The sequence below is a fragment of the Papio anubis genome, chromosome 17, assembly GCF_008728515.1.
Source record: "Papio anubis isolate 15944 chromosome 17, Panubis1.0, whole genome shotgun sequence".
Classification (NCBI taxonomy): Eukaryota; Metazoa; Chordata; class Mammalia; order Primates; family Cercopithecidae; genus Papio; species Papio anubis.
In genome coordinates this window covers 21,455,185-21,481,867 of record NC_044992.1, presented here as the reverse complement: position 1 = coordinate 21,481,867, position 26,683 = coordinate 21,455,185, and the positions used below count along the sequence as shown (strand labels likewise).

Below are 26,683 nucleotides of genomic sequence, written 5' to 3'. Positions count from 1 at the left end.
CCAGTTAATGATGGTGATTAGGCCGACAGGTGCCACCTGCTGCCTGTCCACCCTCCTGCCTGCTAAAGAGGGTGTTTTCTGAGCACCTAGGGGAGGCTTGGCCGCAGAGCCCTGCCAGGGCATCCACCACGGCCGAACTCTCGACCCTCAGGCTGGCTGGTGTCCATCTCCTTCCCGGAGAATGCAGGGCCAGCCCGGTGCTCACTTTCTGGGACTGCTGTGTGATCTCAGTCCACACCTGTCCCTCTCTGAGCTGGAGTGAAGGGGAAGTGTGCCGAGAACAGTGGGCAGGGCATGTGCACCCTGAGAAGCATGCTCTCGTTTTCCCCAGCCAGGGTCCAGAAGGAAGTAACTTGCAGATGGAGCTGGGCTGCTCCTTAGGGTGCCACCACATTGTGGGTAGGCCACTGGGGGAGCCCCACCATTCTGGGGCCAACCTGTTTCCAATGCAGGGGACTGTCGCCTGGGGCTTTGGTGGGTGGGAGGGGGTCCTCCTGTGGGTCTGAGTGGGAGCCGTGATTTATGGCTGTGCTTCATGAGTGAGGAATGCCAGCCTGGGGGGCCAGGGTGGGGCTGGAGCCACCCGCCTGACACTCCTGGCTCTCTGGGATGCCTGGCATGTCCTGTCAGGACCCCCTGTCCCCTGGGGACACCTGTGTACTCGCCCGCACAGTGCCCCCTCCTATCTGCACTCCCAACCCCCAGCTCTGGGAGGACCCAGTGAAAGCCTGGCCCAGGGGGATCCAGTATGAAATCCTTTCTGGTTTTCTCTCTTCACAGCCCAGCCCCCCTTTTCATTTGGGCATGAAGGTGATGGGAAATATCTCTTTTCTGTCCCACTGGAGCAGGACGGGATGGGGTGAGACTCTAGCAAACTTCCGTTTGGATGAATTCAAGGTGGACACGCCACTGTCCACAGTGGGAGAGACTTAGCATCAACGCAAAGATGAACTTCCAGCAGGGAAGGGCTGTTTGGCCCGAAGAAGGAATGATGGATGTGGTATCATTCTTCCCCATCCCTACCCCCACCTTGCTAGATAAATGAAAACTCTGGAGTCCATGAGGGTGTGGGGTGGGGGAGTGTGGGGAGGCCAGGTGGAGGCGGGGCGGGGGAGGTGGAATCATCCAAAGTTGTCTGGTCCTGGACTCTGAAGGCCATGCCAGTTTCCAGCCTGTTCCTGTGCTGCAGGATGAGGGTCCATCCTCTGGGCACCCAGCACAGGTCAGCCTGCCTCTTCTGGCCTCGTGGGACCGGTTTTTCCAGCTGGAGGAAGGGTCCATGAGGAATTGGCAGGGGCAGAGGGTTTTATGTAAATACCCAGGGAGTGCTCTGGGAACGGGGAGGCAGGTTTTCCCAAAGACACGCAGGGACTGGCAGCTCCCAATTAGCCGGGCCCAGTGATGTCAGTGCTACTCTCCTAGGTGGCTGCGCCCACTCTGATCGGCCTTGGCAGGGATGCCCGACCATTACCTTCCCCTCTGGGTGGGGGGGTGCCAAGGGGGCTGCATACAGGACAGAGGCCAGGCCCCCTCCCTCTGAACCCCCCAACCTGGGGTCTGAACCACATTGGGGACCAGCCCCGGAGAGCGCCGTGAAAAACCATCCCAGACTTTATTGAAAAAGACTTTAATGTGGTTAATATTTGAACCTCCACCAAAACACCGGAAGGCTGGGGAGCCCTCAGTATGTTGGGCCAGTCCCAGAGGCTGTTCCCATGGCAGCTGCTGGCAGGCCCTCCTCCCAGGCCACTCCAAGCCTGAGTTCCAATAAATACAGTGCAAATAAGTCTGGTCACTAAACTGGGGAGACCAAGACCTGGGGCACCAGAGAGGACACATTGTATTGTCTGTGAACACACACATGTGCATTATCCAGCATACACACCTAGGATCATGTGCATTGCACACAGGCCCCCTCAGATAGCCTCACATCACACACCCCTCTCATCCATGCAGGCGCACCCATATGCGCGCGCACACGCACACACACACACACACGCGCACGCACACACCTTTTCTTCCGGCACATAGGAAATTGAGCATACACACCTTCCTTACAGACACACAAGAGAAAGGCACACATGTGCCTTTCTCTCAGCCATTGGCCTGGAGCTGGGAGCTTGGGGTGTCCCCTCCCGGCTCAGAGGAGTGGGAACGGGGTAGGTCTTCCTGGGCATGGCCGATGGGCTGCGCCCCAGCCTAGGGGCTTGGCATGGTGGTGTTGGCCGGCCTGGGCGGGCACTGGGCTGTGGTGTTGGACTGAGCCCAGGAGGGGAAGGAGTGCAGGCTGAAGATGGCGATGCACCAGCTGTTGACGGCCAGTGTGATGACCAGGACTCCAATGATGTTGAGCAGGAATCCCGCCCGGGCCTGGTGTGAGGGAAGTCCACTTGGCTAAGCAGGGGCTGGGCCGGACTGCCCCCAAGTCCCCAGGTATTTGGGGGTGCACAGGAGCCCTCCCACCAGCAAAATTCTCTCTGGGAAGTTCTCCCTTTGGTCCAACCTGCAGCATAGCCAATGCCTTTGCCCCTTGCTTTACTCCCAGTGCTAACAGGGAAAAGGGGCACTCCTCCTGAGCTTCCAGGGCCCTGGGCTTGTTCTCTCTGAGCTCATCTCCCTGAGTGTGGGTGCCTGGCATCTTGGAGCCTTCCCCATATTCCCCACCCACTTCCCTCCCTCTCACATAGCCTGGGGCTGGCAGGGCCTGAAGATGCCACCACTGAGCGGTCATGTCCCAACCTCCCCCACTGCACCTTCATCCCAGATGAGGGCCCGCTCAACTCTGAGACTCTCAGTGGCTTTAAGCTGCTTTGTGATTCACTAAGATGGAAAGTCAGAGCAGGAAGGAGGGATGAGGCATTCAGGCCTCCCTGCCACTCACCATATCCAACACTTTGATTCCCCCGAAAGAGAAGACGATGGCATTGGGTGGGGTGGCCACAGGCAGCATGAAGGCCAGGGAGGAGGCCAGAGTGCAGGGGAGCATGACGTAGAGAGGGTGGATGCAGATGGCCTGGGCCTGGAGTGGGAGGCAGTGGGGCAGAGCTGACCTTGGTCCCCATCCTGGAGGGAGAGGCATGGCCCCCAAGCAATTCTCCTGCTTCTCTGGGGGACAACCCCTGCACCCCAGTACGCTCTCTGGTCATGAGCCCACCACTTCTCCCAGAAGGCACTGGGTGACCTGGGAAGGGCCTCTTGACCTCTCTGGAGGGAATGAGTGTGCTGCCCTGCCTTGTGGGGTGTGGTGAGGGGAGGGGCCCATAAAACAGTTCTCAAAGGGGCTCCGGGGGTGTCATCAAAGGCTGTAGGAACACGTCTGGGGAGGAAGGGGCTTGGGACGCTTCGGGGAGCAATTTCACCCCGTCACCTCAGGAATGATCAGAACAGGGACTGGGGTGGGGACGTGGGTGAGGCCACGAGGATCCCCATCAGGATACTCCAGAGGTGACGTCACGAGGGACGGGGTGAGTCAGGGGCCAAAGTGCCTTGGGGCCCAAGGTGGCTCAAGAGCCTGGGGAAGGATGGAAACTCAGGGGTCCTCTTCAGGAAAAGGAAAAGAGGAGGTGCAAAGACAGGATACTCTGCCCAGCAGGCAGAAGCCCCGGTGGGGCAGGCAGGAGGACTACCTGGAGGAGGTGTTTCTGAGGGCCAGCTCACCATGGAGGCTAGGATGGGCAGGAAGATCGTAGTAGTGGCCACGTTGCTAGTGCACTCGGTGAAGGTGGCCACCAGGAGGGAGAGGATGACCACAATGGCTGGAGTTGGCACACTCTGCAGTGGGGTCAGCTTGCTTCCCAGCCACTCTGACAGGCCCGATCGCTGTGGGCAGAGGAGGATGGTGTGTGAGAGGCAAGGCTGCCTGGGCCCCCAAGTCCTCTGCTGAGGCTCTATGAGGCTCCTGCTCCTGCTCACACCTCCCTGGTATTCAGAGTCAAAGACAGCTCTAAAGGGATGTTAGGATCCAGCTAAGACCAAGGGGTGCCCTTTCCTGCTCTTGAAGAACAGCTGGGTGTGGGAAGAAGGGGCAGATGAGAAATTAGGAAAGGGGGCCAAAGGGCCTTCTTGGGAAACTTGGGGCTTGGTGGGAGCAAAAATCTTTGACCGCACTTACTCTTGCCTTTCTGACCTCTCTCAGGAGGTCCCTTGACAACCTTAGCCCTCTTCCTGCCCCTTCCAGTCCAGTGGCTTGGGGCAGAGAGGACCTTGCTCCTCGCAGGGAGGGAAAGTTGGGGGAGGACTCTGATAGAGGCTGGAAGAGGCTAATGGGAGGATAGGGACAGTCCACAGGGTCAGAAGAGCTCCGAGGTCTTGCCTTGCCACGTCTGGAATGCCAGGCTGTAAGCTGGGACTTAACCTTGCTCAGTGGGGCCAGTGCCTAGCACAGCACTGGGCACAGTCAGTGGATGAACATGCCACAGACCCAGGAGTACCCTGCACCAATCCCTGACCTGGGCAGCTGCCTCCTGTTTGAGCCAGAACACTGAGGCCCAGGGATGCCGTGTCAGGGATTTCCCTCTTTTGGATGGAGGCTCTGGGGAAAGATGTTCTGGTCCCCAGAGCCTGGGTGGGTGTGATCATGGTGCCCCCTGGTGGCTGCAGTGGGCAGACCGCGTCAACATAACCCCCAGTTACTTCAGTGCAGATGCTATTGCGTGCTCTGTCTGGCAGGGGGCAAGGGGCTGGGGTGGGATGGCATTTGTCTCTGAGAACAGGCCCCACCCCACCAGAGAATCCTGCCTTCCCTTGGACTTTGAGAACTGAACTAAGGAGAGGTCCCTAGGGCTTGTGTTTCTTCCTCCCACATGGGGGCTCTAGGTCTCCCCAGCTGCTGCAAAGGCTCTGCCCACCCGAGAGGCTCCTACGTGGGAACCAGGTCTCCCCTCTGTGGGACAGAAGCAGGGCCCCCTCTCTTCCTGCCACAGTCTCCCTCACACAAGCTAAGGAGGGGGCTGGGGGCCTCTCACCTCACTGCCCTTGGCCAGGGCATAGCCACCACCCAGCAATAACACGATATTCCACGGCATCTTCTGGTTCGCTGTCTTCCAATCGAGGAGGCCAAGAGGGGCCTTCAGCTTCCCTGGGTTTTCTACTCCCCAAGCAGAGAAGGACGGGTCACCAAAGAACAAACAGGCCTTTCCCCTCTCCATTTGGGGGCTCCCTGTGTGGGTCCCTTTTGGAGCTTAATGCATGTAGGAGGGGGGACTCTCAGTTCTGCAACATCTCATCTTTGTCCCTGAGTCTCTGTGCCCTTGGCAAGTCGTTCCAGCCTTTCTGGGCTTTGCCTACTCCTGCCAAGTGTGGTGGAAGGTACATTACATACTTGAAGGCAGGGGCTGCCTGGAGACCCTTCCCTGCCCCAGTCCAGGTGCTTACCTGGGTCCTGGGTCAGCCCTGGGAACTTGGAGGGTATGAGGAACATAATTACGCCGATAAAGATGGCCACTGTCCCATCGGACACCATGCTGTTGGTGGGGGGACAGGGAAGGCTGGGTTAGCAGCTTGGGGTTGTTCAGGGCCACAAGGTGGAGGGTGGTGGAGAGGAGCCCCTCCCATAGACAAGCCTGGGGAAACTTCATCCCCCACCAAGTGTTACCTCCTGTTCTGCAATGGGGGCCCTACACCCTTTCCTCCTCCCTAAGCATGTAAGTCCCAGATGTGTCCTCCTCCCATCCCCTGCAACTCTCACCTCTCCCCCGTGGCATTGGGAAAAGCGAGGTTGCCCCAGCCAAGAAAAAACCCCGGCTCCCGGGTGAACCAGAGCAGCACCAGAATGACGAACAGGACACTGATGGCCTTTTCTGCAAAGGTCATGGGGCCCAGCAGCCTGTGCTCGGTCTGGATGACGCCGTAGGCTGCTTGCTGTTGCTCCTGCATTTTCTCCCCAGTGCCAAAGTTCTTCCGGAAGCTGCAGGCAGAGGGACGGGGCAGTTTGTGGGGGGCCTGCTCCAGGCAGGGAGCAAGGGGCTCTGCGTGCCTATGATCTAAAGGCTGAGGCCCAGAGAGGGCATCTCAGGGTCACTACACTCAGGTCCTGGCTCCACCTGAGGTTCTGGAGGAAGAGCAGAAGACTTTTAGGGGTCATAGTTCTTGCTTATTCCCCATGCTTGGCCCTGCTCCATTGAGCCCCTTTTCTTCCAGGGGTTCTATGGTGCTGAACCCTCCCTTGCCCAGGGTGAGAAAGACCGAGCAGCTCAAACCCTGGGACTTCTTCCAGCCCTGGCTCACAGCTCTCCTCCTCCAACAGCCTTCGGGAAGTCCTCCCTTCCCTCCTTTGCCTGCTCTGGGTATCCCCTGCCAGCCTGAGTCCCACTTGCCTTGTCCTCAGAGGCACAATAGGCTGCAGTCCACTTCCTTCTGCTGCTGACTTAACTTGTGTTGACATTTAACTTTCCACTTGGGTAAATCTCAACCTCCCTGCTGGTCACGCTTCACACATCTTTGACTCCCCCATGGTGTCTGGTACTGTGCTGACCTCTTCTACTACCACCTTGCCTTGTACCAGCCCCCAACTTTAATCCAGCTTCCTTATATTTGCCCAAGTGATTTTTCCAAAGTGCAGGAGCAATGCTTAAAAACTTTCAAGGGCTCTCCACTGCCTGGGCAGGAAGGGCAAATTATAATTAATACCACGGTAACACTCATACCATCACTCCTATCCCATACTCATGGCAGACATCACTAATCAATCACAGACTTGATACTAACTGAGCCTTAGCAGGGTCTCCCATGATTTTCCAACTCAGAGTTCCAAACAGTGACTACCAGGAACCTGGTGGAAGTAGGAATGAAATCTATTTATTACTCTTGGCTTCAAGGACAAGATCCAAACACTTGGGTGGCACATAAGAGCTTCTAGAACCGTCCCCTGCCTACTTCTCCAGCTTCATGACCTGATGCTCCTTTTTGCTGTTCGTGTTTTAGTCCTGCAGAACTAGAGTTCCCTCAAGCACATCATGTCCATTCTTGCCTCTGTGCTTTGTGCAAACTGCTCCTGCTGCCTGGAATGTCTTCACCCATTCTCTACCTGGCTGACTTCTAGTCCTTCAAGATTCAGCCCAGGCATGATCTCCTCCATGGTGTTCTGGAATCTTCACTCACCTGCGCTGAACTAGGCACTGTGTTCTCTGTGCTCCTGCAGCATCTGGGCTTCCCTCTGTCATGGCCCCCACCATATCATCATCCACCTGATGGGCTACAAGGACAGGGACTGTGCCTAGTGTCTTCTAGTATTCTCAGTGCCTTACACATGACCCAGTATACAGTAGGAACACAGCAGGTGCTTTTGTAACTAACCATGCTCAGTGTGTGCTCCTTAAGCACCTATCAAAGGACAGTGGAGCATTATGGGAAGGGGCATCAAGTGACTGGCTTGCAGTCCCAACACTGACAATCTAGTTGCAAACCACTCCTGAAGCCTCAGCTTGCGTGTCTGTGAAATGGGATAATACTCTCTACCCAGTAATTTCCTCAAATGGGGGTCCAAGTGCACAGAGGGGACTTGGCAGGGAGACGCCTTCTCACTGGGATAGTGATAATATCATTTTCCACATCCGGACCCAACTGGAAGCTCCCAGGGCTGAGGGCAGGGACCTGGGCTTCTCTTACCGACTTTACCACTTACTTGAAGCCCAGGAAGAGGATCTGTAGCCACAGCCAGGCCAGCAGCAGCAAGATGACCATGGTGGGGAAGGCGAAGCTGAACCAGGAGGCGAAGTTCACCACGTTGCCGTTTTGGGGGAAGAGCCTGAAGGAGGAACATGGGCTGCCGTATGACGTTGCCCCGAGAACTGCCCAGCCCCATTCACCTCCCAGTGAGTGTGCAGATCCTCCAAGGTGGCCCATCCCTTGTCACTCACGAGTTGATCTGGCCTTGCAGCACCAGGTTGGGTGCAGTGCCGGTCAGCGTGGCAATGCCCCCGATGCTGGCGGAGTAGCACACACACAGGCTCATGCACTGGGTGAGGCGGAGATGCTCCTGGCTGAGATGTGCCCTCCCCTCCGAAGGAGCAGATGTGACAGGGAGGGCCTGCTCATTATCTGGGAACAGGGGAGAGCCCAGGTGGGGGCAGGTACGGGGCCAGCTCTGGGGAATGTGGCCAGGGCCGCGAGGGCCTCAAAGGCACCTTGTCTGTGAACAGCCCAGACCAGGGCTAGAAGGAGGACAGAGGATGTCTGCAGGCCTGAGGGGCCCAGCAATCCCCAGAGTCTCAGGCTGGGAGCGGCCTCAGAATCTCTCTGATCTCTGATTACCCAAACCACACAGGAAGAATGGATCCTAGACCTTGGACTGTCCACCTAGACTCCAGCTCTCTTCTTGCTATGGTGACCAAGCATCTTGGCTTGCCCAGGGGTGAGGGGATTCCCAACACAGAGAACTTGCCATTTTAAAGAAAGGAAAAACAAATTGGTCACTGTCCTTCTTGCATCTCTTTCTTCTCTCCCCAAAGGCTCCAAGATGACCAGCCCTCAAAACGGACAGACCCTCAGACTCTCTCCAAGAACCAAGGAGTTGGGGCGGGGTCTAGCCTCATTTTTCTCACCAGGTTTGGTTGCCTCCTTCTGGGGACTTGGTTCCTGGAGCTCGAAGGTCGGGTTGTTGCTGCCCTCCTCAAGGTTACTGCTGGCTTGTGAGCTGTGCAGCTGGTCCAGGACGGCATGTGCGATGGGCACCATCATGGCCGAGGTGGCCGTGTTGCTGATCCACATGGACAGGAAGGCTGTGACCAGCATGAAGCCCAGCATTAGCCTAGGGACGGGCAGACAGACACACTGCTGTTGCAGCTTCCCTTCAGGAACTGGGTGCCTAGAGCATCTCCTCATCAGGTTCTCCCGTGCTGGTTTGCAGGAACTCACAGGGCAGGCCGCACCCCAACGATGAGGAGGACCCGGAGGGCGATGCGTTTGTGCAGGTTCCAGTGTTCCACTGCGATGGCCACCAGCAGCCCCCCGACGAACAGGATGTTGGAGTCCTTAAGATACTCGATGGCAACCTGGCAGGCGGAGACATGGCTGAGCGGGGGGAAGACCCTGGAGTCTCCCACGTTGCCCCCGTGGGAGTGAATGTGAGGTGAATGTCAGTCACTGACATTCCCACAGACTGCTATTCCCCTGGGCTCTTGAAACTCGATGGAAATGGTCTCTGAATAATCTGCCATTTAAAAAAAATTAAATTTAACTTTTTGGGGACAGGGTCTAGCTCTGTTGCCCAGGCTGGAGGTGCAGTGGCACAATCACAGCTCACTGCAATCTCCACCTCCTTGGCTCAAACCATCCTCCCACCTCAGCCTCCCAAGTAGCTGGGACTACAGGCATGCACCACCGTGCGCGACTAATTTTTGTATTTTTTGTAGAGATGAGGTTTTACCTTGTTGGCCAGGCTGGTCTCGAACTCGTGAGCTCAAGTGGTCCACCTGCCTTGGCCCCCTAAAGTGCTAGGATTACAAGCATGAGCCACCACACCCGGCCTGGATTATCTACCATTTAATATCAACCAGGTTCCCCTCTTCTTGCCAAACTCACTTTATCTCCCCTCGAAAATAATTAATTGGGAGATAATCTACCGCGATTCCATTCATGTTTCAAGCCATGGACTGGGAGATAGATATTTTAGTGCTGTTTCTCAAAACTAGACAGCGGTTCTCAAAGTATGGTCGCTGGGTCAGCATCATCACCATCTACTGGAACTCGTTAGAAATAAAATGCTTAGGCCCTACCCCACATCTACTGAATCAGAAACTCTGGACCCAGCCATTTGGGTTGTAACCAGCCCTCCAGGTGACCCCGACGCTGTTCAAGTTCAAGAGCCACTGAACTAGAAGTATATGAGTGTGTTAGCTGGCCTTCAAGGCCCCTTTTCTGTGTCACCAGGCCTTCCACCTCCCACCTAAGCCTGGCTCATCACTCCCACTTTGAATGAACTCTCAGCACTAATTCTGCACCCCTCCCCACCCCAGCCTGCAGCCTTCCAGCTGACTTCCTCCTCATGCAGACGCAGGAACCCCTAATCCATGTGCCCTGCCTATGATGAGGCTTCCTTAGTCAACAAGGTCTGAGGGAACCCACCCCCTGGCCTCCCGCATTGCCCAGAACGCTTTCTCCTATGGATGGGGGCTCACCTCAGAGGCATCCATGATGCGCATCATAGGGAACAGGATGATGGGGAAGAGGGCGGTGACAGCCAGGGGCAGGGCTTCAGTGCACCAGAAGAGCGCCATGAGAATGATGGCATATGCACAGTAGGCCTCCTGCAGGTGGGAGGGAAGCAGCAGAGCTGTCAGAGGGCCTGTGTCCCAGAGCCATGCCACCTCCTGTCCCTCAGACAAACCAGGCCATTTGTAACTGCCTTGGGAGAGCCTGTGACACCCATAGCCATCGATTCCCAAGCCCAAGGTCTCATTTCAAAATGTAAATAAAAAACAACGCAAAGCACTCAATATCACCTTGTCTTTGACCTTGGGGAGCCCAGACATTATAAGCCAGCCACTTCAGAAAGTCTGGAGTTGGTTACCAGTCCCCATCCAGACCAAAGGGATTGCAGGGGACCCAGTTGAGGATCCCAAGATGAGATGGGGGCTGCCAGAAGAAGGAGCGGGACCTGGGCAACATGGACCTTTGCCTGGCACCCTGGCTTTCCCTGGCTCTTATCACAAGCAGCAAGAGTATGTTTGTTTGTTGGACATTTAGTGTTTGTTCCCTCTGCTAGGAGTGAGCTCTCCATCAGACAGAGTCGGTTTTGTGGCATCTGGATCTTTGGAGCTCAGGACCCAGCAGGTTTTGGAGCAAATCTTGTCTGAATGAATGAATCACTGGAGAGTTTTGGGAATGGTGGAGAGTCTCTTTTCTAGCAATCCTGGTCTGTCTGCTGCATTACACAACTCCAGAGGAGCAATTTACATTTATAGGCTATGTAAAGTTTCCCCCAAGATGCTTGTGTTGTGCAGGGAATTGTGGGGCAACACTGAGTCTCGTGGGTCTTTGGGTACCAGAAATCCCCCTTTCCTACATGAAACCTCTAAGTCTAGAGAAGCCTGACCTCAGGCCTGGAAGGGGACCTGGGGCAGGAATGGAGGCCCACCCTCCTTATAGAGCCTCTCCCAGGGCTGGGGAATCATTAGCCAGGAGAGGGCACCCGTATCCCCTCTCCAGGGGCCAGGCACCTGCCCACTCTTTGTTTGCCAAAGGAAGGGGCCACATGCTGGGGTTTGTTGGACAGTGGGGCTGGGGGGCCCCTCCTCCCTTACCCATCCCAATTGCCCCGTCCTTGTCCTCTCCACCTCATACAGGCTAGGCTCACACTCTTAGTACACTAAAGCTTGGGAAGGGTCCCTGAGGTGGGAGTAGGTGGTGGCCTGGGGGAGGAGGCAGCTGCTATTCAGCAATTCTTAGGAACTTAGTATTGTCATTTTTGTGCTTACATGAAAACATAACAGCCATTAAGGTGGGTGTGGTGGTCCCACCTTACAGATGAGCTCAGAGGGTAAATGGCTTGCTCAAGGTCACAGAACTATCACAAAAAGCGGCAGAGCCTGGATGGAACTCAGATAAGGGATTGGGATTGGGTAACCTTCAAGCGCTACCTAAGAGCACTCCCCTTTTAGTCTATGTGAATGGTGCCCCAACAATTGTGCAGTGCCCAGCTGCCCAGCTGCACATAGCCCCACCAAATCTGTCGGAAGCCAAGCTCTCTTTCCGCCAAACCTCTGCTATCCCTCTTCATCCTGGCCATAAACTCATCAGCCCTAGGAGTGGGGCCATTTTGACCCTCAACCAGAGAAGCCCAGCCCCCACCTCCCCCCACAGGGTTCTGCTGGTGCCAGTGTTTCCTCACCCGCAATGGCTGAATGGCCAGTTACCCTCCTCCTGGACTAAGGGCAGGCCAGCCCTCCTGGACCCTGGTGTCCTCCACCCTGTCCACCCAGAACTCTCTGGCCAGAGACAAGGGGCGGGGCAGGGATGGCACTCACTCTGCTGATTCAGGAAGAAGTTTCTGTACAAGTATTGGAGGGTGACTGCGTGCCAGGCATCATATTCTATGTGCTTCAAACACTTTTACAAGTTGCATTTAGTTGCTCTCAGAGGTAATAACTGTTGTTCCCATTTCACAGTTGAAAAAAGAAAGGAGTGAATCGAGTTCAAAAATGCCTCCAAGTCACACATATAGTAAGTGGAGAAGCCAGGCTATCTGCTTCCCGGGCCCCAGCTTTCACCTGCTACCCTGAGCATGATCACTTGCATTTGAGGGTGTCCTCAGCCTCAGGCTCCCTGTGACCGGTGGAGTGTAGGGAGAAGCAGCTGGAGCTCTGAATCCAGAGCTATCTTCCCCAGGGCCTGCCACTTCCTGTGGCTGGGCTCTGTTAAGTCATGTCACTTTGAGACCCCGTTTCCATACTCCAAAGGGAGTTGTTAATAATCAGACCAGGTTGGGCATGGTGGCTCACGCCTGTAATCCCAGCACTTTGGGAGGCCGTGGCGGGCAGATCAACTTGAGTAAAGGAGTTCGAGACCAGCCTGGGCAACATGGCAAAACCCAGTCTCTACTAAAAATACAAAGAATTAGCTGGGTGAGGTGGTGAGCACCTGTAGTCCCGGCTACTTGGGAGGCTGAGGTGGCAAAATCACCTGAACCCAGGAGGTTGAGGCTGGAGTGACCTAAGATCATGTCACTGCGCTACTCCAGTCTGGGCAACCGGAGTGAGATCTTGTATCAAAAAAAAAAAAAAAAAAAAAAAAGTCAGACTCGCCTCCACGTGCTCCGGTATGTGTGATACATGGCTCCCGCCCCTGTATGCCTGTGTCTGTGATGGGTCCCTCTCTATCTCTGGATCAAAACACAAGACCTGTTCCAAAGTTCCATCCAGAAGCTTTTGTTAACCCCGGTGGCTTTGGCCCTGCGTCCCCGTCCCGCCTTCTGGGCAGCCCGTCCAGCTGGAGCACAATTTGCTGACTTGTTCTTCCTGCATCAGGAGATTCTTAACTGGGGCATGGAATTCCGAGGATCCGTGAAGTTAAATGGGAAAACTATTTTATCTACTCACTAACATCAAACTAAGGTTGTGAACATAAAATCATAGTGCTATTAATGGTATTATTGGTGACTTGGTCACAGATATTTGATTGTGACTATCAGCTATTAGACACTGATCCAGATAAGTTGTCACAGTTATCTCAGAATATATTTCGACATTCTGTTTACCTCCATCCTTATTTGGAAATTTTGGTAATTATTATACCAACTTTAGATCTTACCTAATGCACCAGCAAGGAAACACATCTATTTCTGGGCTGCAATTTATTTTTCCATATTTTGATACCTGTATTTCAAAATAATTGGTTTATTTGTGATCCCATGCCTTTTATTTTGTACATTTTATTTCTTATTTTTTCTATTTAAAAAAATTTTTTTTAGAGACAGGGTTTCTCTCTGTTGCCCAGACTGGAGTTCATGATGTGATCATAGCTCACTGCAGCCTCCAACTGCTGGGCACAGGCAATTCTCCCGCCTTAGATTCCCAAATAGCTGGGACTACAGGCATGCACCACAATGCCCAGCTAATTTTCTTTTTTTTTTTTTTTTTTGTATTCTTTGTAGAGATGGGTCTTGCTTTGTTGCCCAGGCTGGTCTCGAACTGCTGGCTTTAAGTGATCCTCCCACCTCAGCCTCCCAAGATGCTGGGATTACAGGTGTGAGCCACTGTGCCTGGCCTGTGCATTTCAAAGTAATTTTCTGAAAAGGGCAGAACCAAGACTCAGGGAGGGTTGGGGTTTGAGACTGAGGAGCTGTCAGTGTTCTGAGAGGCCCCCTGGGTCAGGTACTCTTGGGCACTCCCTGAAGGCAGAGCCCTAGGGGTCTTTTCTTCTTAGGCACACAGTATATCCAATTACAAGGTCAGTATTCCCAGCTCTAGAAGTGGGGCTTTGGGGATCAGCCTTATCTTTCCAGGTCACTCTAATGCTCTCTGCCTTGCAGCCCAGCTCTATGGAACCTAGGACAGCCAAGCTCAACTGGCAGCCTATGGCATGGGACTCAGCTGGTTTACACGCTGGCCACTTGCTGCTCCCCAGGACTGCTGCACTGCACAAGTCCAGGTCACCATTCTCATATGGAGTTGTCAAGGCATAGCTTGCACTGCAGTCCCTGGTGGCCCCTCCTGGAGCTCAGAAACTAGCAGGGAAGAGTTTTCTTCTGGTGGCAATGCTCTTCTTTCTGCCTCTGGCCCTGCCTCCTCCTTCCCCAGGTCAGCAGGGTGGTTGTTCCCTAGCTCTGTTTCTTGACCGTAGCAGCTACTCTCCTCTCAGGATCTGTATATGGGCTCCTGAGGACAGGGGCGTAGCCTCTTTCTCCTCTGTGATCTAGCTTGTAGCTCTTTTGCAGGTGCTGGCCTGGTCTGTAAAGCCTCCTTTCCCATTGGTGTCATCCCCACCCCCAAGGAAGTCACCCTGTTCAGATCCTTACTCTTCTCCACCCAGCAGTCAATCCCCGTGATTAGAAGCCCACTGCGGGCAGGCCCTTGGCCTCCTGCCTGTTAATCAGCCACTCATTCCACAAAAACCCTCTCTGGGCCATGCACCCAGTCCTGCTGGTTCTGCCCCTTGAGTGCTCCCATTTATTTCTCTGTAGCTCTGGAACACTAGCCTGGTCCAAGTCTCAGCAAGACCTCTGCAAAAGCCTCCTTATTCATCTCCCAGCTTCCTCTCTTGACCCTGAAATCCTTTCTCCTTGCTGCAGCCAGAGTGATCTCAAAGCACAAATCTGTTTAATTTGTACTCCCCCTCCCTCAGCACAAACACACTCATCTCAAAACAGCTCACATTCCTTTGGTGGCTTCCTAGTGCTTTTAGGAACCTAAGTTCAAGGTTGGTCTGTGCCTCATATCTTAACACTCTCCCTCTTACTCTCTCTGCTCTGGCCATACCAGCCCTCTGTGGGTTCCTCAAATACTGCATCTTCCCTCTGGCCATAGGGCCTCTGCCCACAATTTCCTCTCTCTGGACCTCTCTTCCCTCCCTACTTTGCTTAGTTGATATCTACTGGTTCTTGAGATCTTAGCTCTAATATTGATTTTTCAGGCTGGCTTCCAGGCGGGGATATAGTTCCCATTTTTCACACTCTAAGTCCCTGTACGTCTTCTGCATAGCACTCATCATAGTCTGCAATTAAACATTTAGTTTTAGGGACTAAATGATGAGTATCAATCTTTGTTGTCAGACTCTACCCTTCAGGGAGCAGGGTGCAAGTCTATTTCTGCTCACCCCCGCAGGGTGCCTGGCATCTGTTTAGCAGAGTTGACACTGAATGAATGGGTGAATGAACATGGGCCCTAGGGGTGGAGGCATCAGTCAGGCCCAGCGCTGGCCCTCAGGGAGTCTGAGTGCCTGTGTGGGCTGGACTGAAGGGCAGGCTGAAGAGAGAGACCCCCAGAGGGGCTTCCAAACCCTAAGCCTGGCAGCTTGCTTCTTCTTTAGTGGGAAAGCACATGTCCAGGGCATAGGGTGCTGAGTACTGAGGCCCTGCTTTACTGCTGTGTGTCCTTGGGCAAGCTACTTAACCTCTCTCAGCTTTTCTGGTAAGAAACATCAAGCATTCGCCGCTATAAACACATTTATCTCCATTATGCAGTTTCCTCCTCTGGAAATGGGGATAAGAGAAACATCCACCTAGCTGGGTTACTGTAAGGATGAAGAGACCTAACAAATGTAGGAATACGGTTTTTAAAGAATTTTTTTTTCTTTTTAAGAGACAGGGTCTCACTCTGTTGCCCAGACTGGAGTGCAGTGACGTGATCACAGCTCACTGCATCCTCGACCTCCTGGGCTCAAGTGATCCTCCTGCCTCAGCCATCTGAGTATCTGGGACTACAGGCGTGTGCCACCATACCCAGCTAATTAAAACAAAATTTTTTTTGTAGAGATGAGAGTCTCGCTGTATTGCCCAGGCTGGTCTTGAGCTCCTGGGCTCAAGCAATCCTCTCTCCTCCGCCTTCCAGGACACTGGGATTCTAGGTGTGAGCCACCGTGCTTGGCCAGGAATAAGTTTTCAAGCATTGTAGCCTGTGAGCACGTAGCAGGGTTGGTGCTGGAGAGAAACGTGCTCCTGGGCTTCTGGAGAACCAGAGAGGATACATGAGGCACAAATGGAAGTGAAGGTGCCAAGGAGTCCAGGGCAGACTCCGGACCCAGGGTGTGTAGCAGGTGTGGGACCTGTGGGCATCATGGCCTCTGTCAGGCAGCAGCACATGTGCCCACAGTCTCAGAGGTGTCACACCTTATTTCTCTGGTGACTGAAGGTTAACCCAAGGGTGGGGACGGGCTGGCACATGGGGGACACTCCCACTGCCCCTCTGCCCCTAGCAAGTGGGCATGCTGCTGGCAGTGAGCACTCCCGGGTCTCAGGAGCAAGGCGAGGCACCGGGTGGCAGCCTGCCAAGCGCCTGTAAAGCAGAGACCAGAAGAATGGAGCTCAGAGGAGAAGGGGCCCCGTCCCTGAGCCTCCCTTTGTCTGGGCTGAGGAAGGCTTCCAGAGAGGGAACCTTGAGCGGGTACTGAGGAGTGAGTAGGAGTTCAGTTAGTGGGCAAAGGGGGTTGGGGTGAGGGAGTAAATGTAGAACAGAATGAGACATAAAAGATCAGGATGCATTCTTGGAAAGAGCCTTGCCTGTCCTGAGACGATCTAGGGCTTTGTCTGGAAGACAGGGGAGAAAAAGGGAGAAGGCCTCAAAGAGTTTTAAGCAGAGAGAGAGTGGCATGGTCACACTTGTGGTTTAATAAAAGATTACACAAATACTACCACATGTGGTTAAAAAATTTGTGTGTAAATGTTTGTATACATCCAGGGAAATTTCTGATATAGGGGTTTGTACTTTTTTTTTTGGTACCAGGATGCCCTTGGCAGCCTGATGAAGCATTCCAGTGTCTTATAGAATAAGGTTTTTAAATGCACTAAATAAAATACGTAAGACTACAAAGGAAACCAATTTTATTGAAATACAGGTATTGTATTTCAATACATGGAGTTTGGAGCCAAACAGGTGTGGGTTCAAATCCATTCAGCAGCATGTACTGCCATGTGACCTGACTGAGCCTCTTTGGTGGTGGCTCACACCTGTAATCGCGGTGTGGCTCACACCTGTAATCCCAGCGCAGTGGCTCACACCTGTAATCCCAGCACTTTGGGAGGCTGAGGCGGGAGGATTTCTTGAGCCCAGGAGTTCAAGACCAGCCTGGGCAACATGGCAAAACCCTGTCTCTACTAAAAATACTGAAAACAAAAACAAAAACAAAAAACAAAACTTAGCTGGGCATGGTGGCATGTGCCTGTAATCACAGCTACTTGGGAGGCTGAAGTGGGGGAACCACCTGAACCCGGGAGGCAGAGGTTGCAGTGAGCTGAGATTGCACCATCGCACTCCAGCCTGGGTGACAGAGTGAGACCCTGTCTCAAAATAATAATAATAATAATTATTATTAATTTTTAAAACCTAAACTAATAAATAAATACAGCTATTAAAATATGAAAAAGTGCTGGGTCCAGTGGTGTGTGGCTACTTGGAAGGCTGAGGCAGGAGGATTGCTTGAGCCCAGGAATTTGAGGCCAGCCTGGCAACACAGTGAGACTCCATCTCACAAACAAACCAAAACATGAGAGAGTGTGGAGAGATGGAAGTCTTTTCCAGGAAGAATAGGCAGATGCCAAATGCCCAATACCTTTGAGGCCTGAATATACAAAGGGGACAATGGCCAGTTCATATGTAAAAATATGTTTCACAACGTCTGTAATACCAGCCGAGAAGTCGAAAGACAACCTCTACAGCAGTAAGCCCTAAACACTCAGGATTTGCTCGATGACTGCCAATGCCCCTGATTTTTGCCCCAAACTGTTTACTCCTACTTCCAACTCAGGACCAACCCCAGAAAGCCAAATATGCTCCCCTAACCAGTCATCTGGGGTGCTGCTTCTAGTTAGCCGCCTATGGCTTCCCTGTGCCCAACAGTGTGCACTGGAAGCCTTTCCTTTTGGCCATTCTAAAGCTTTCCCACCCCACGCCTGCCTCAGGCTGCACGTGATGGCGGTGGCTCTTCCTACCCTTCACTTGTTCTCATTCAGGTGTCCTTCATTGATTTGCACACCTTGATGTGAATGACTTTGTTGCATCAGCTTCTGTTTTAAGAGGCCAAAGGAACAATGAATTTCTGAGTGCTGGAGAAAACAAAAGTTGGGGGAAGAGTCCTGGTATCACAGCCTGGGCCAGGGCCAGCCCTGCCTGTATGCACTAAAGAGCAAAACGCAAGCCGGTGCCGTGATGAACGTGGCATTCCCACGCTCCTCTAGGAATCTGAGCCTTGCGACAGCCCTGAGCCTTGCTGCTGGATTACATCCAGGAAACTTTACTGTTGAAGAGGGTGACTTACTTTCCCATTCCTGGCCTTCACCTAGCAGGTGCCGATAAATAGGGACATGATTTAGTAATCTGGGCAAAATCCAAGTTGGGGACTCTACCCCAGGGATCCCCCTGGCCTTTGAGGCTGGGTCCTTCTTCTAAACCTACTTCCCAGCATCCCAGAGGCTAGAAAAACAATCTCCGCACAGTCGCAGGTATGGCTATTCCTAGGCACACAGCTCACCAATCTGGTGGGTGACCAGACATGCCTTCCTGTTCTATAGGTGGGAACATCTGAGGCGCTCCTAAGCACAAGAGCCCATTTGAACAGAGCGATGGAGAAGAAGTGAGGCATATACACAGGACTCCAGACCAGTCCGTGTTTTCCAGGGGCCCAGGAATTCAGACAAGAGGCAGAGGGTGAAGGGAACATGTGTTTGTCAAGCACTGAGTGTCAGGCACTCTACATATATGTGTGTTATCTCAGCTCATCTTCACAACACCCCTTAGAGATGACAGGGTTTGAAGAGGCTTGGTCAGGTCACATGGCAGTACATGCTGCTGAATGGATTTGAACCCACACCTGTTTGGCTCCAAAATCCACGTTTTGTTCACTGGACTCTGCTATCTCAACTGAGGGCCAAGAAGTCTCAAAAGGTAGAGGTGGGGCCCAGAACAGAGGTCCAAATTCCTTGTATAGTTTTCATGCCCGAAGTGAATCATCCAAGTCCCTGCCTTTGAGGTTCAGGAACAGCTTGCACTAACAGTATTTTAATTACACAGGTGTTTTTTTTTTTTTTTTGACAAGGACTTGTTCTGTCACCCATGCTGGAGTACAGTGGCATGATCATTGCTCACTGCAGCCTCAACCTCCCTGGCTCAAGTGATTCTCCCACCTTGGTTCTCCAAAGTAACAGGGACCACAGGCACACGCCACCATGCCCAGCTAATGTTTTTTATCTTTTTTTTCTTTTTGAGACAGAATCTCTCTCTGCTGCCCAGGCTGGAGTGCAGTGGCGTGATCTCGGCTTACTGCAGTCTCTGCCTCCTGGGTTCAAGTGATTCTCTTGCCTCAGCCTCCCGAGTAGCTGGAATTACAGGCATGTGCCACCACACCCAGCTAATTTTGTATTTTTAGTAGAAACAGGGTTTCACCATGTTGGCCAGGCTGGTCTTGAACTCCTGACTTCAGGTGATCCACCTGCCTTGGCCCCCAAAGTGCTGGGATTGCAGGCGTGAGCCATCGCATCCAGCCAACTTTTTTGATCTTTAGTAGAGACAAATCTCCCTATGTTGCCCAAGTTTGTCTTGAACTCCTGAACTCGAGCGACCCTCCTGCATTGGGCTCCTGAAGTGCAAGAATTACAGGTGTGAGCCACCACTCCCAGCCTTAATTACACAGATTTTAAAGTTCAAACACATGTAATGTTTATGCATTCTAAAAGGGGCAGTGATTCAGATGAAGAAATTCTGCCTTCTGGCCTTACAATAAATGCAATATTGACTTCAGCTGAGTTCTGTCCTGGCCACTAGAAGACTGTTTTTACAGATGCCTTTGGGTCCCGGGAGGTGTTTGCGTTTTGACTCTAACTTACTAGCTGAATGACCCCTGAGTCGTAAGTTATTCACCCCTTAACGCTCACAGCCAAATCCCTACTCCTCCCTCCAGTCTTGTAGGCTGACATTGGCTGACCTCAACCCTCTTCTCTAAACTTGACTTAAACAATCTAGTGAGGCCTCTTAAGGGAGGGAGAGCAGGAAGACCTCTTAAGGCCTCACTCGAGCCCCCGAGCCACACTGGACTTGCTTAATCCCTTCAACTTGCCAACTCACCCCAGCCACAGGCCTTTGCACTTGCTGCGTATTCTGCCTGGATGGCTCTTTACCTAGAGCTGCGCTTGGCTGACTTTTTAGAGAAGTTATTATTGAGACAGGAGTCTTGCTCTGTTGCCCAGGCTGGAGTGCAGTGGCACCATATGGCTCACGGCAGCCTCAACCTCCTGGGCTCAAGTGATCCTCCTGCCTCAGCCTCCCAAGTAGATGGGACCACAGGCACACACCACCACACCTGGCTAATTTTTTTAGTGAGGAGACAGGGTCTTGCCATGTTGCCCAGGCTGGTCTTGAACTCCTGAACTCAAGCGATCCACCCACCTTGACCTCCCAGAGTGTTGAAACACCCTCCTCAGGAGGCCTTCCCTGACCCCATCTAGAGCAGCCCTCCCCAGTCCGTGGTCACAGCCTGCTGCATTGTTTCTGCTTTTTGTATATCTCCCCACTCCTCCCACTTTCTCTTCCCAACACACCCAAACAGTACTTGTCACACAGTACTGAGTTCTGTGTTCACTAACAAGATGCATGGATGGATGAACGAATGAATGGATGTAAAGTTTCCATGTCTGGCTGCAGGGTTGGGAGAGCAGGAAGACCCCAGGCCCTCCTGTTCCCCATCTGCTGGGACCACCAGAGAGTGACTAGCATTTCAAGGTTCTGTTGCCACCCCTCCAACACACCCTACTATTCCCGGCCCCTACATCTTTCCTTCTGTGGTTCCCTTCACCTGTTCTGCTGATGCCTCTGACTGTTGAAACCTCATCAACCATCAAGGCCCAACTCAAATGTCACCTTCTTCAGATTCTCCCTTGACTCAGTTGGAAGAATTTGCTCCCTTCTCTGAGCTCTGCAGCCTTCTGGCTGAAACTTTGTGTGGTGTAAACACCTATCTCCTCCTATAGACCATAAGCAACTTGAGGATGGAACATCTGTATTCCTTTTGGTAACCCCTGACACAGAGCAAGAGCTCAACAGACATGCTGGACTGAAGTATGGTGGGAGGATTGACTGACAGCTGGATGGACATAAGAAAGGATGGCCTGGGAGGTGGGTCACAGTGGGAGCCCGACCAATCTTCCAGGGAGCCTCAGGCAGAGACTCCAAGACCAGGTTCCAGTTCAAACTTTTTTCCTAGCTGGGACTTTAAGCAAATTGCTTCCCCACACTGGCCCTCAGTTTACATGTCTGTAAAATGCAGATAGTAGTAGTAACCTCATGGTAACACATAGGCTTTTTTTTTTTTTTGAGACTGAGTCTTGCTCTGTCACCTAGGCTGAAGTGCAGTGGCACGGTCTCAGCTCACTGCAACCTCTGCCTCCTGGATTCAAGCGATTCTCCTGCCTCAGCCTCCCGAGTAGCTGGGATTACAGGTATGTGCCACCACGCCCAGCTAATTTTTGTATTTTTAGTAGAGATGGGGTTTCTCCATGTTGGCCAGGCTAGTCTCGAACTCCTGACCTCAAGTGATCCGCCCACCTTGGGTGCCCGCCTCCGAAAGTGCTGGGATTACAGGCATGAGCCACCGTGCCCAGTCCAACACATAGGCTTTTGAAAGAAATAAATGATCTAACAATGCTTTGAAGTGCATGGCAAAATGCTGAGCACACAAAATATACTCAACAAATGTCCATATTATTATTATGGACACAAATTTGAGCCTAGGCTGGGGCTCCTTCTTCTCCCTTTGGAGGCCAGGGTCATGGGGCTAAGCTCGGGGACTCATTATAGAGAGTAGAGATTCAGCAGGGATGCAGGACAGGATCCATTTTGTGCACATTCCTTCCTTTCTTCATTCAAAAAGTTGGGGGTGGCCGGGCATGGGGGCTCATGCCTGTAATCCCGGCACTTTGGGAGGCCAAAGCAGGCAGATCATGAGGTCAGGAGATCAAGACCATCCTGGCTAACATGGTGAAACCCCGTCCCTACTAAAAATACAAAAAAATTACCTGGGCATGGTGGTGGGCGCCTGTAGTCCCAGCTACTAGGGAGGCTGAGGCAGGAGAATGGCGTGAACCCGAGAGGTGGAGCTTGCAGTGAGCTAAGATCGCACCACTGCACTCCACCTGGATGACAGAGCGAGACTCAGTCTCAAAAAGAAAAAAAAAAAATTTTTTTTAATTTGTTTTTTGAGATAAAGTCTCGCTCTGTCACCCAGACTGGAATGCAATGGCATGATCTCAGCCCACTGCAACCTCCTCCTCCCAGGTTCAAGCATTTCTCCTGCCTCAGCCTCCCGAGTAGCTGGGACTACAGGCGTGTGCCACCATGCTTGGCTAATTTTTGTGTTTTTTATAGAGATGAGGTTTCATCATGTTGGCCAGGCTGGTCTCAAACTCCTGACTTCAAGTGGTCTACCTGCCTTGGCCTCCCAAAGTGTTGGGATTACAGGTGTGAGCCACTGTGCCCAGCCTAACAAGTATTTTTTGAACATCTACTTTGTGCCAGGCACTGCGGATTCTGCATGGGACAAGACAAAGTCCCTGCCCTCACGGAGCCGACATTCTAGTGCAGGAAGCCAGAGAAGAAGTGAAAAATAAGCAGATAGATAATTTCAGAGAGTAAACACCCTATAAACAAAAGAACTGGGCTTTTCCCCAAGAATGACTGGGGGATGAATGGATGATGAATGAATGAGAAGGCTTTTCTGAGGAGGCGGATTTAAGCTGAAACCTAAAAACGGGAAGGAGGCATCTGGGAGAACAGTCCAGAGCAATGTGAGGAGCAGAAAAAAAGCTGGTGAGGGGTGGGTGAGAGTGAATGAGAGGTGGGACACAGGGGGAGGGAGCCTGAGGTGTCCAGGGCTGAGCCTTGGTGACTCCTGGCCGCTTGAAGAGGTTTTATCCTAAGTTTGACAGGAAGCCAGTGTAGGATTTTTTGTTTGTTTGTTTGTTTGTTTTTTCAAATTAAGGTGGGGTCTCACTATGTTGCCCAGGCTGGTCTCAAACTCCTGGGCTCCAGCAATCCTCCCACCTCAGCCTCACGAAGCGCTGGGATTATAGGTGTGAGCCACCGTGACTGGCCAATGTAGGGTTTTGAGCAGAGTGGGACACATGGGAAATGACGGGGGAGACAGTGGATCCAGGGACGGGGAGTGACTCCATTCTGAGTATTTTGGGGTATCAAGTGAGCAGGTCCTTCTGCTGCACGTGGAAAGGAGGGAAGGAGAAGAATCAAGAATGCCCTCGAGTTTTTGGCTATTGCAGCAAGGTAGATGGTTGAAGCATTTCTTGATGCCTAAGCCAACTGGAGAAGGGCAGGAAGGGTTTTAATTTGGATGTGGAAAAGTGTGTCCTGCTTATCCTGCTTACAAAGAAAATATTCAATCGGGGAGATGGCTGCTGTTCATTAGATGATACAGGTTTAGAAGTTAGGGCTGGGGTTACAGATTGAAAACTCATCAGCTTAGAGATGCTTTTTAAAGCACGAGATGGCATAAGATCAGCTAGGGGCAGTGGGGACGATGGAAAACCTCAGAGTCAGATGGAGAAGAAACCTCAGGGTCAGGAAAGTGGGAAGGGGCAGGGCTGGGCAGGAACCAGGAGAAGGTGTCACCAAAGCCAAGAGAAGACAGCACGGCAAAGACGGGGTGACAGCTGTGACAAACACTGCTGAGGGACTGAGGAATGTGAGAGTGGCCCAGGGTTTGGTCACAAGGAAGTTGATGGGGTCTGAGTCTTGGAGATGGGAGCTGACAAAAGAGAAAGTGTGCTTGTGGTGTAGACAGTGTCTTGAGGTTTCCTGTTATGAAAGAGAGCAGAGAAAGAGGCATTATCTGGAAGGAGTGTGGGCTTGAAAGAGAGCTCTTGTTTGTTTGTTTACGATGAGAGATATTACAGCACCTCCCTATGTGGATGGGGGAGATCAGGCAGAGAGGAATATATTTATCTTGTAGGAGAGTGAGGGGACAATGGCAGCAGCAAAGTCCTTGAGAGGGGCTGGCCTCTCCTAGACAGGACCAGAGTCAGAATGGGGCCGGCAGCATCTGTGAGCCAGAGGCAGGTAGCAGGGCCAGATACGGTGCAGAGAAGGCAGGGGCTGCTAACATCCCAGTCTCACCAAGAGCTTCTAGCACCAGCTCAGGATTTCCTGTGTGACCTGGGCAAGATACGGAATCTTTCTGAGCTGTGCTTCCCCAGGGCGAAGGGAATTGGGAAGAAACCCAATCCCCATCTGACTTCCCTCCTGGGGTTAACACACTTGCCCCAGACTGTCGGAAAACCCATCTGATGGGTCCCTAGCACTGATATGCCACCAGCTTTGGCCTGAGATGAAGGTCATCGCAAAGGTCAGCTGGGCTTTGTTACTGAGCAGGTATCAGGGGCCCAGGGGCTATGCCACTACCACCCCCAGTTTGTACCATGAACAAAAAAGTCTGACTCAATTTCTCTATGACAAAAGGAAGAAAATGGCTCGATGGGCAGTTCTGGGGGTGTGGGGTGGGGCAGGAGGCAGCAGGGTGGTGAGAAGACAGGCTTTGGCACCAGATCACACCCCCAGCTCTGAACCTCCCAGCTGTGTGATTTGCCAGAGGCCGACTGACTGAAGATTGAACTTCAAGGCCTTCCTCCTGGACCCTTCCCAAACCCCCAAGCTAATATCAGATGAATACTTTTGTGTTCTTTTGCTTACAGACTGGGGCCCAAAGGTATATAATATACAAGTTCCGTGAAACTCGGATCTGCCCTGGGACTTTGACTAAGTGACTTCACCTCACCTTCCCCATCTGTCAAATGGGACAGTCAGGCCTGACCTCTTAAGATGGCAGAAAGGGTTACTGGGTGCGTAGGACAGGGCAGGCATTGGGGGCTCAATTTAATGAGAGATGAAGTTATGACTTCTGCTGGGGGTGGAGGAGGAGGGAGTGACGCCTGGTTGTGCCCAGCTCCCCCTCCATCCGGGGCACAGTTTTTGTGCTGTCTACCTGCAGGGGTCCCCTCTTCCAACTCCCACCCCTCCTCCTCCGCAGACTTAGCCCTTGAATACACAGGTGAACTCTTTCTCTTCCTGTTTATGCTCTTAAAGACGCAGACTGCCTGCAGCCAGCTTTCTCCTATTCTCCTTCCATCCCTCTTCACTGTGCCGCTGCTCACCCGGCCTTCCCCTCCCCACAGCCATCCCGTGTCAGCCCCCATGGAGCCCAGTCCAGGGCTAGGTGGGCACACAGTAGGCAGATCAGCTCCATCTGCCCCTCCTGCATCTCCTTGATGGAACTGGTTTCCTGTTTCCTAGGGCAGTAGGCTGCAAACCCACCTAAGCAATTCACACTGGGCTCCTACAACTGGGTGCCAAGCAAAAGCCCCTTTTGACCTCCTAGCCTCAGTCCTCAGGAGGAGCAGGGGGCGATAGCCTGACTTCCAGGGCAGCGGCAGCGAGGAAGTTATGCTGGAACCTAAGGATGCCCGATCCCGGCCCAGACAGTCCCTCCCCTGCCCCCTGGAGTTATGTGTGCTCAGAACACCAAGTCCTTACCTTACTGGGGACGAGGATGGGCAGAGGCAGCAGGAGAATGGGCATGAAGAACACGATCAGGTAGGAACGATAGGCCCACAGGGCCTGCCAGCAGGTGGCCATGGTATGGAGCAGTGAGGGTTGCCACGGCCACCGCCTCCAGGAGCTGGGGAACAGAAGGACCAAAGACGCAGCCCAGCAGGAAGGTGGCCTGGGCAGGCTTATATAAAGCCAGCTGAGCGTTAACCATTGACCCACTCTGGCAATCAGAGTGTTTTTGGAGTCAGGGAGGTGAGAGTAAGGAGGAGGGACCCACAGGCGGAGTAAAGATCAGGAAGGGAGAGGGAGAGGGAGGGAGGAAAGAACAAGGATTAAAAAACTTCAGGTTCCTTCAAGAAGTTAAGCCCAGCGTTAACTCCTTCTGTTCTTGGAAGCTGCTGAGAGTGGCACTGAAGGAGCTGGAGAAGGAAGGAGGGTCCCCCAGCCACCCTCCACAGGCAGTCCCCAAGCCCCTTCCCTTAGCCCGGCCTTTCCTTTCTCCTTCTGTTCTCCAAAGCCAGGTTCTCAGCTGAGACTTTATGTGAGAGCCTGGGTGGGGTGGCCCTGCCCTGCCCACAGAGATGCCCTAGGAATTTCCAGTCTAAGATTGACAGCAGCCAAGGCCTGGAGCAAGCCCTCCTCCTCCTTCTTCCAGGTATCGAGGACCATCAAAGTCCCTGGTCCTGACTATGTCTTGTGTGACACTGATCCGCCGATTTAACCTCTCAGAATAGCCACTTCCTCATTCTGCAGTAATATCTTGCTATTGCGAGGCTTAAATTAGACAACTTACATACGTTGAGCTTTGATGCGTGGCAGGTGTACAATGAAGGTTAGTTTCTTTCAGGCTCTTCCTAGTCCCCTTGTCCCCCAGCAAAGATTGTTTCTTATTTTGGAAACATACTAGATCTCTCATCCATCCATCCATCCATCCATCCATCCACCCACCAAGCAAGTATTTAGCACCAATTATGTATTCAGCCCTGTGC

At 52.7% G+C, this 26,683-nt stretch overlaps 1 protein-coding gene across 1 annotated transcript; it reads right to left on the bottom strand.

The window, feature by feature from the left end:
• Window positions 1–1,611: 1,611 nt before the first annotated feature.
• Window positions 1,612–26,335, bottom strand: SLC13A2 (solute carrier family 13 member 2). The gene is made up of 12 exons (XM_003912497.4): window positions 25,677–26,335; window positions 10,116–10,244; window positions 8,854–8,990; window positions 8,541–8,746; window positions 7,857–8,037; window positions 7,622–7,744; window positions 5,687–5,905; window positions 5,374–5,462; window positions 4,965–5,086; window positions 3,658–3,819; window positions 2,882–3,019; window positions 1,612–2,370 (listed from the first exon to the last, which is right to left on the bottom strand). The coding sequence occupies exons 1-12, from the start codon at window positions 25,776–25,778 to the stop codon at window positions 2,200–2,202; spliced, it is 1,779 nt and encodes a 592-aa protein (XP_003912546.2). The 5' UTR covers window positions 25,779–26,335; the 3' UTR covers window positions 1,612–2,199.
• Window positions 26,336–26,683: the final 348 nt, after the last annotated feature.

Bases quoted from the DNA above. Each gene is read 5' to 3' on its own strand.
- SLC13A2 (XM_003912497.4), bottom strand. From the start codon at position 25,778: ATGGCCACCTGCTGGCAGGCCCTGTGGGCCTATCGTTCCTACCTGATC. The intron at 8,038-8,540 runs GTGAGAAAAATG...CCCTGTTCCCAG, and splicing joins GAAGGAGGCAACCAAACCTG to ATAATGAGCAGGCCCTCCCT. The intron at 5,463-5,686 runs GTGAGAGTTGCA...CCCCACCAACAG, and splicing joins CCCAATGCCACGGGGGAGAG to CATGGTGTCCGATGGGACAG.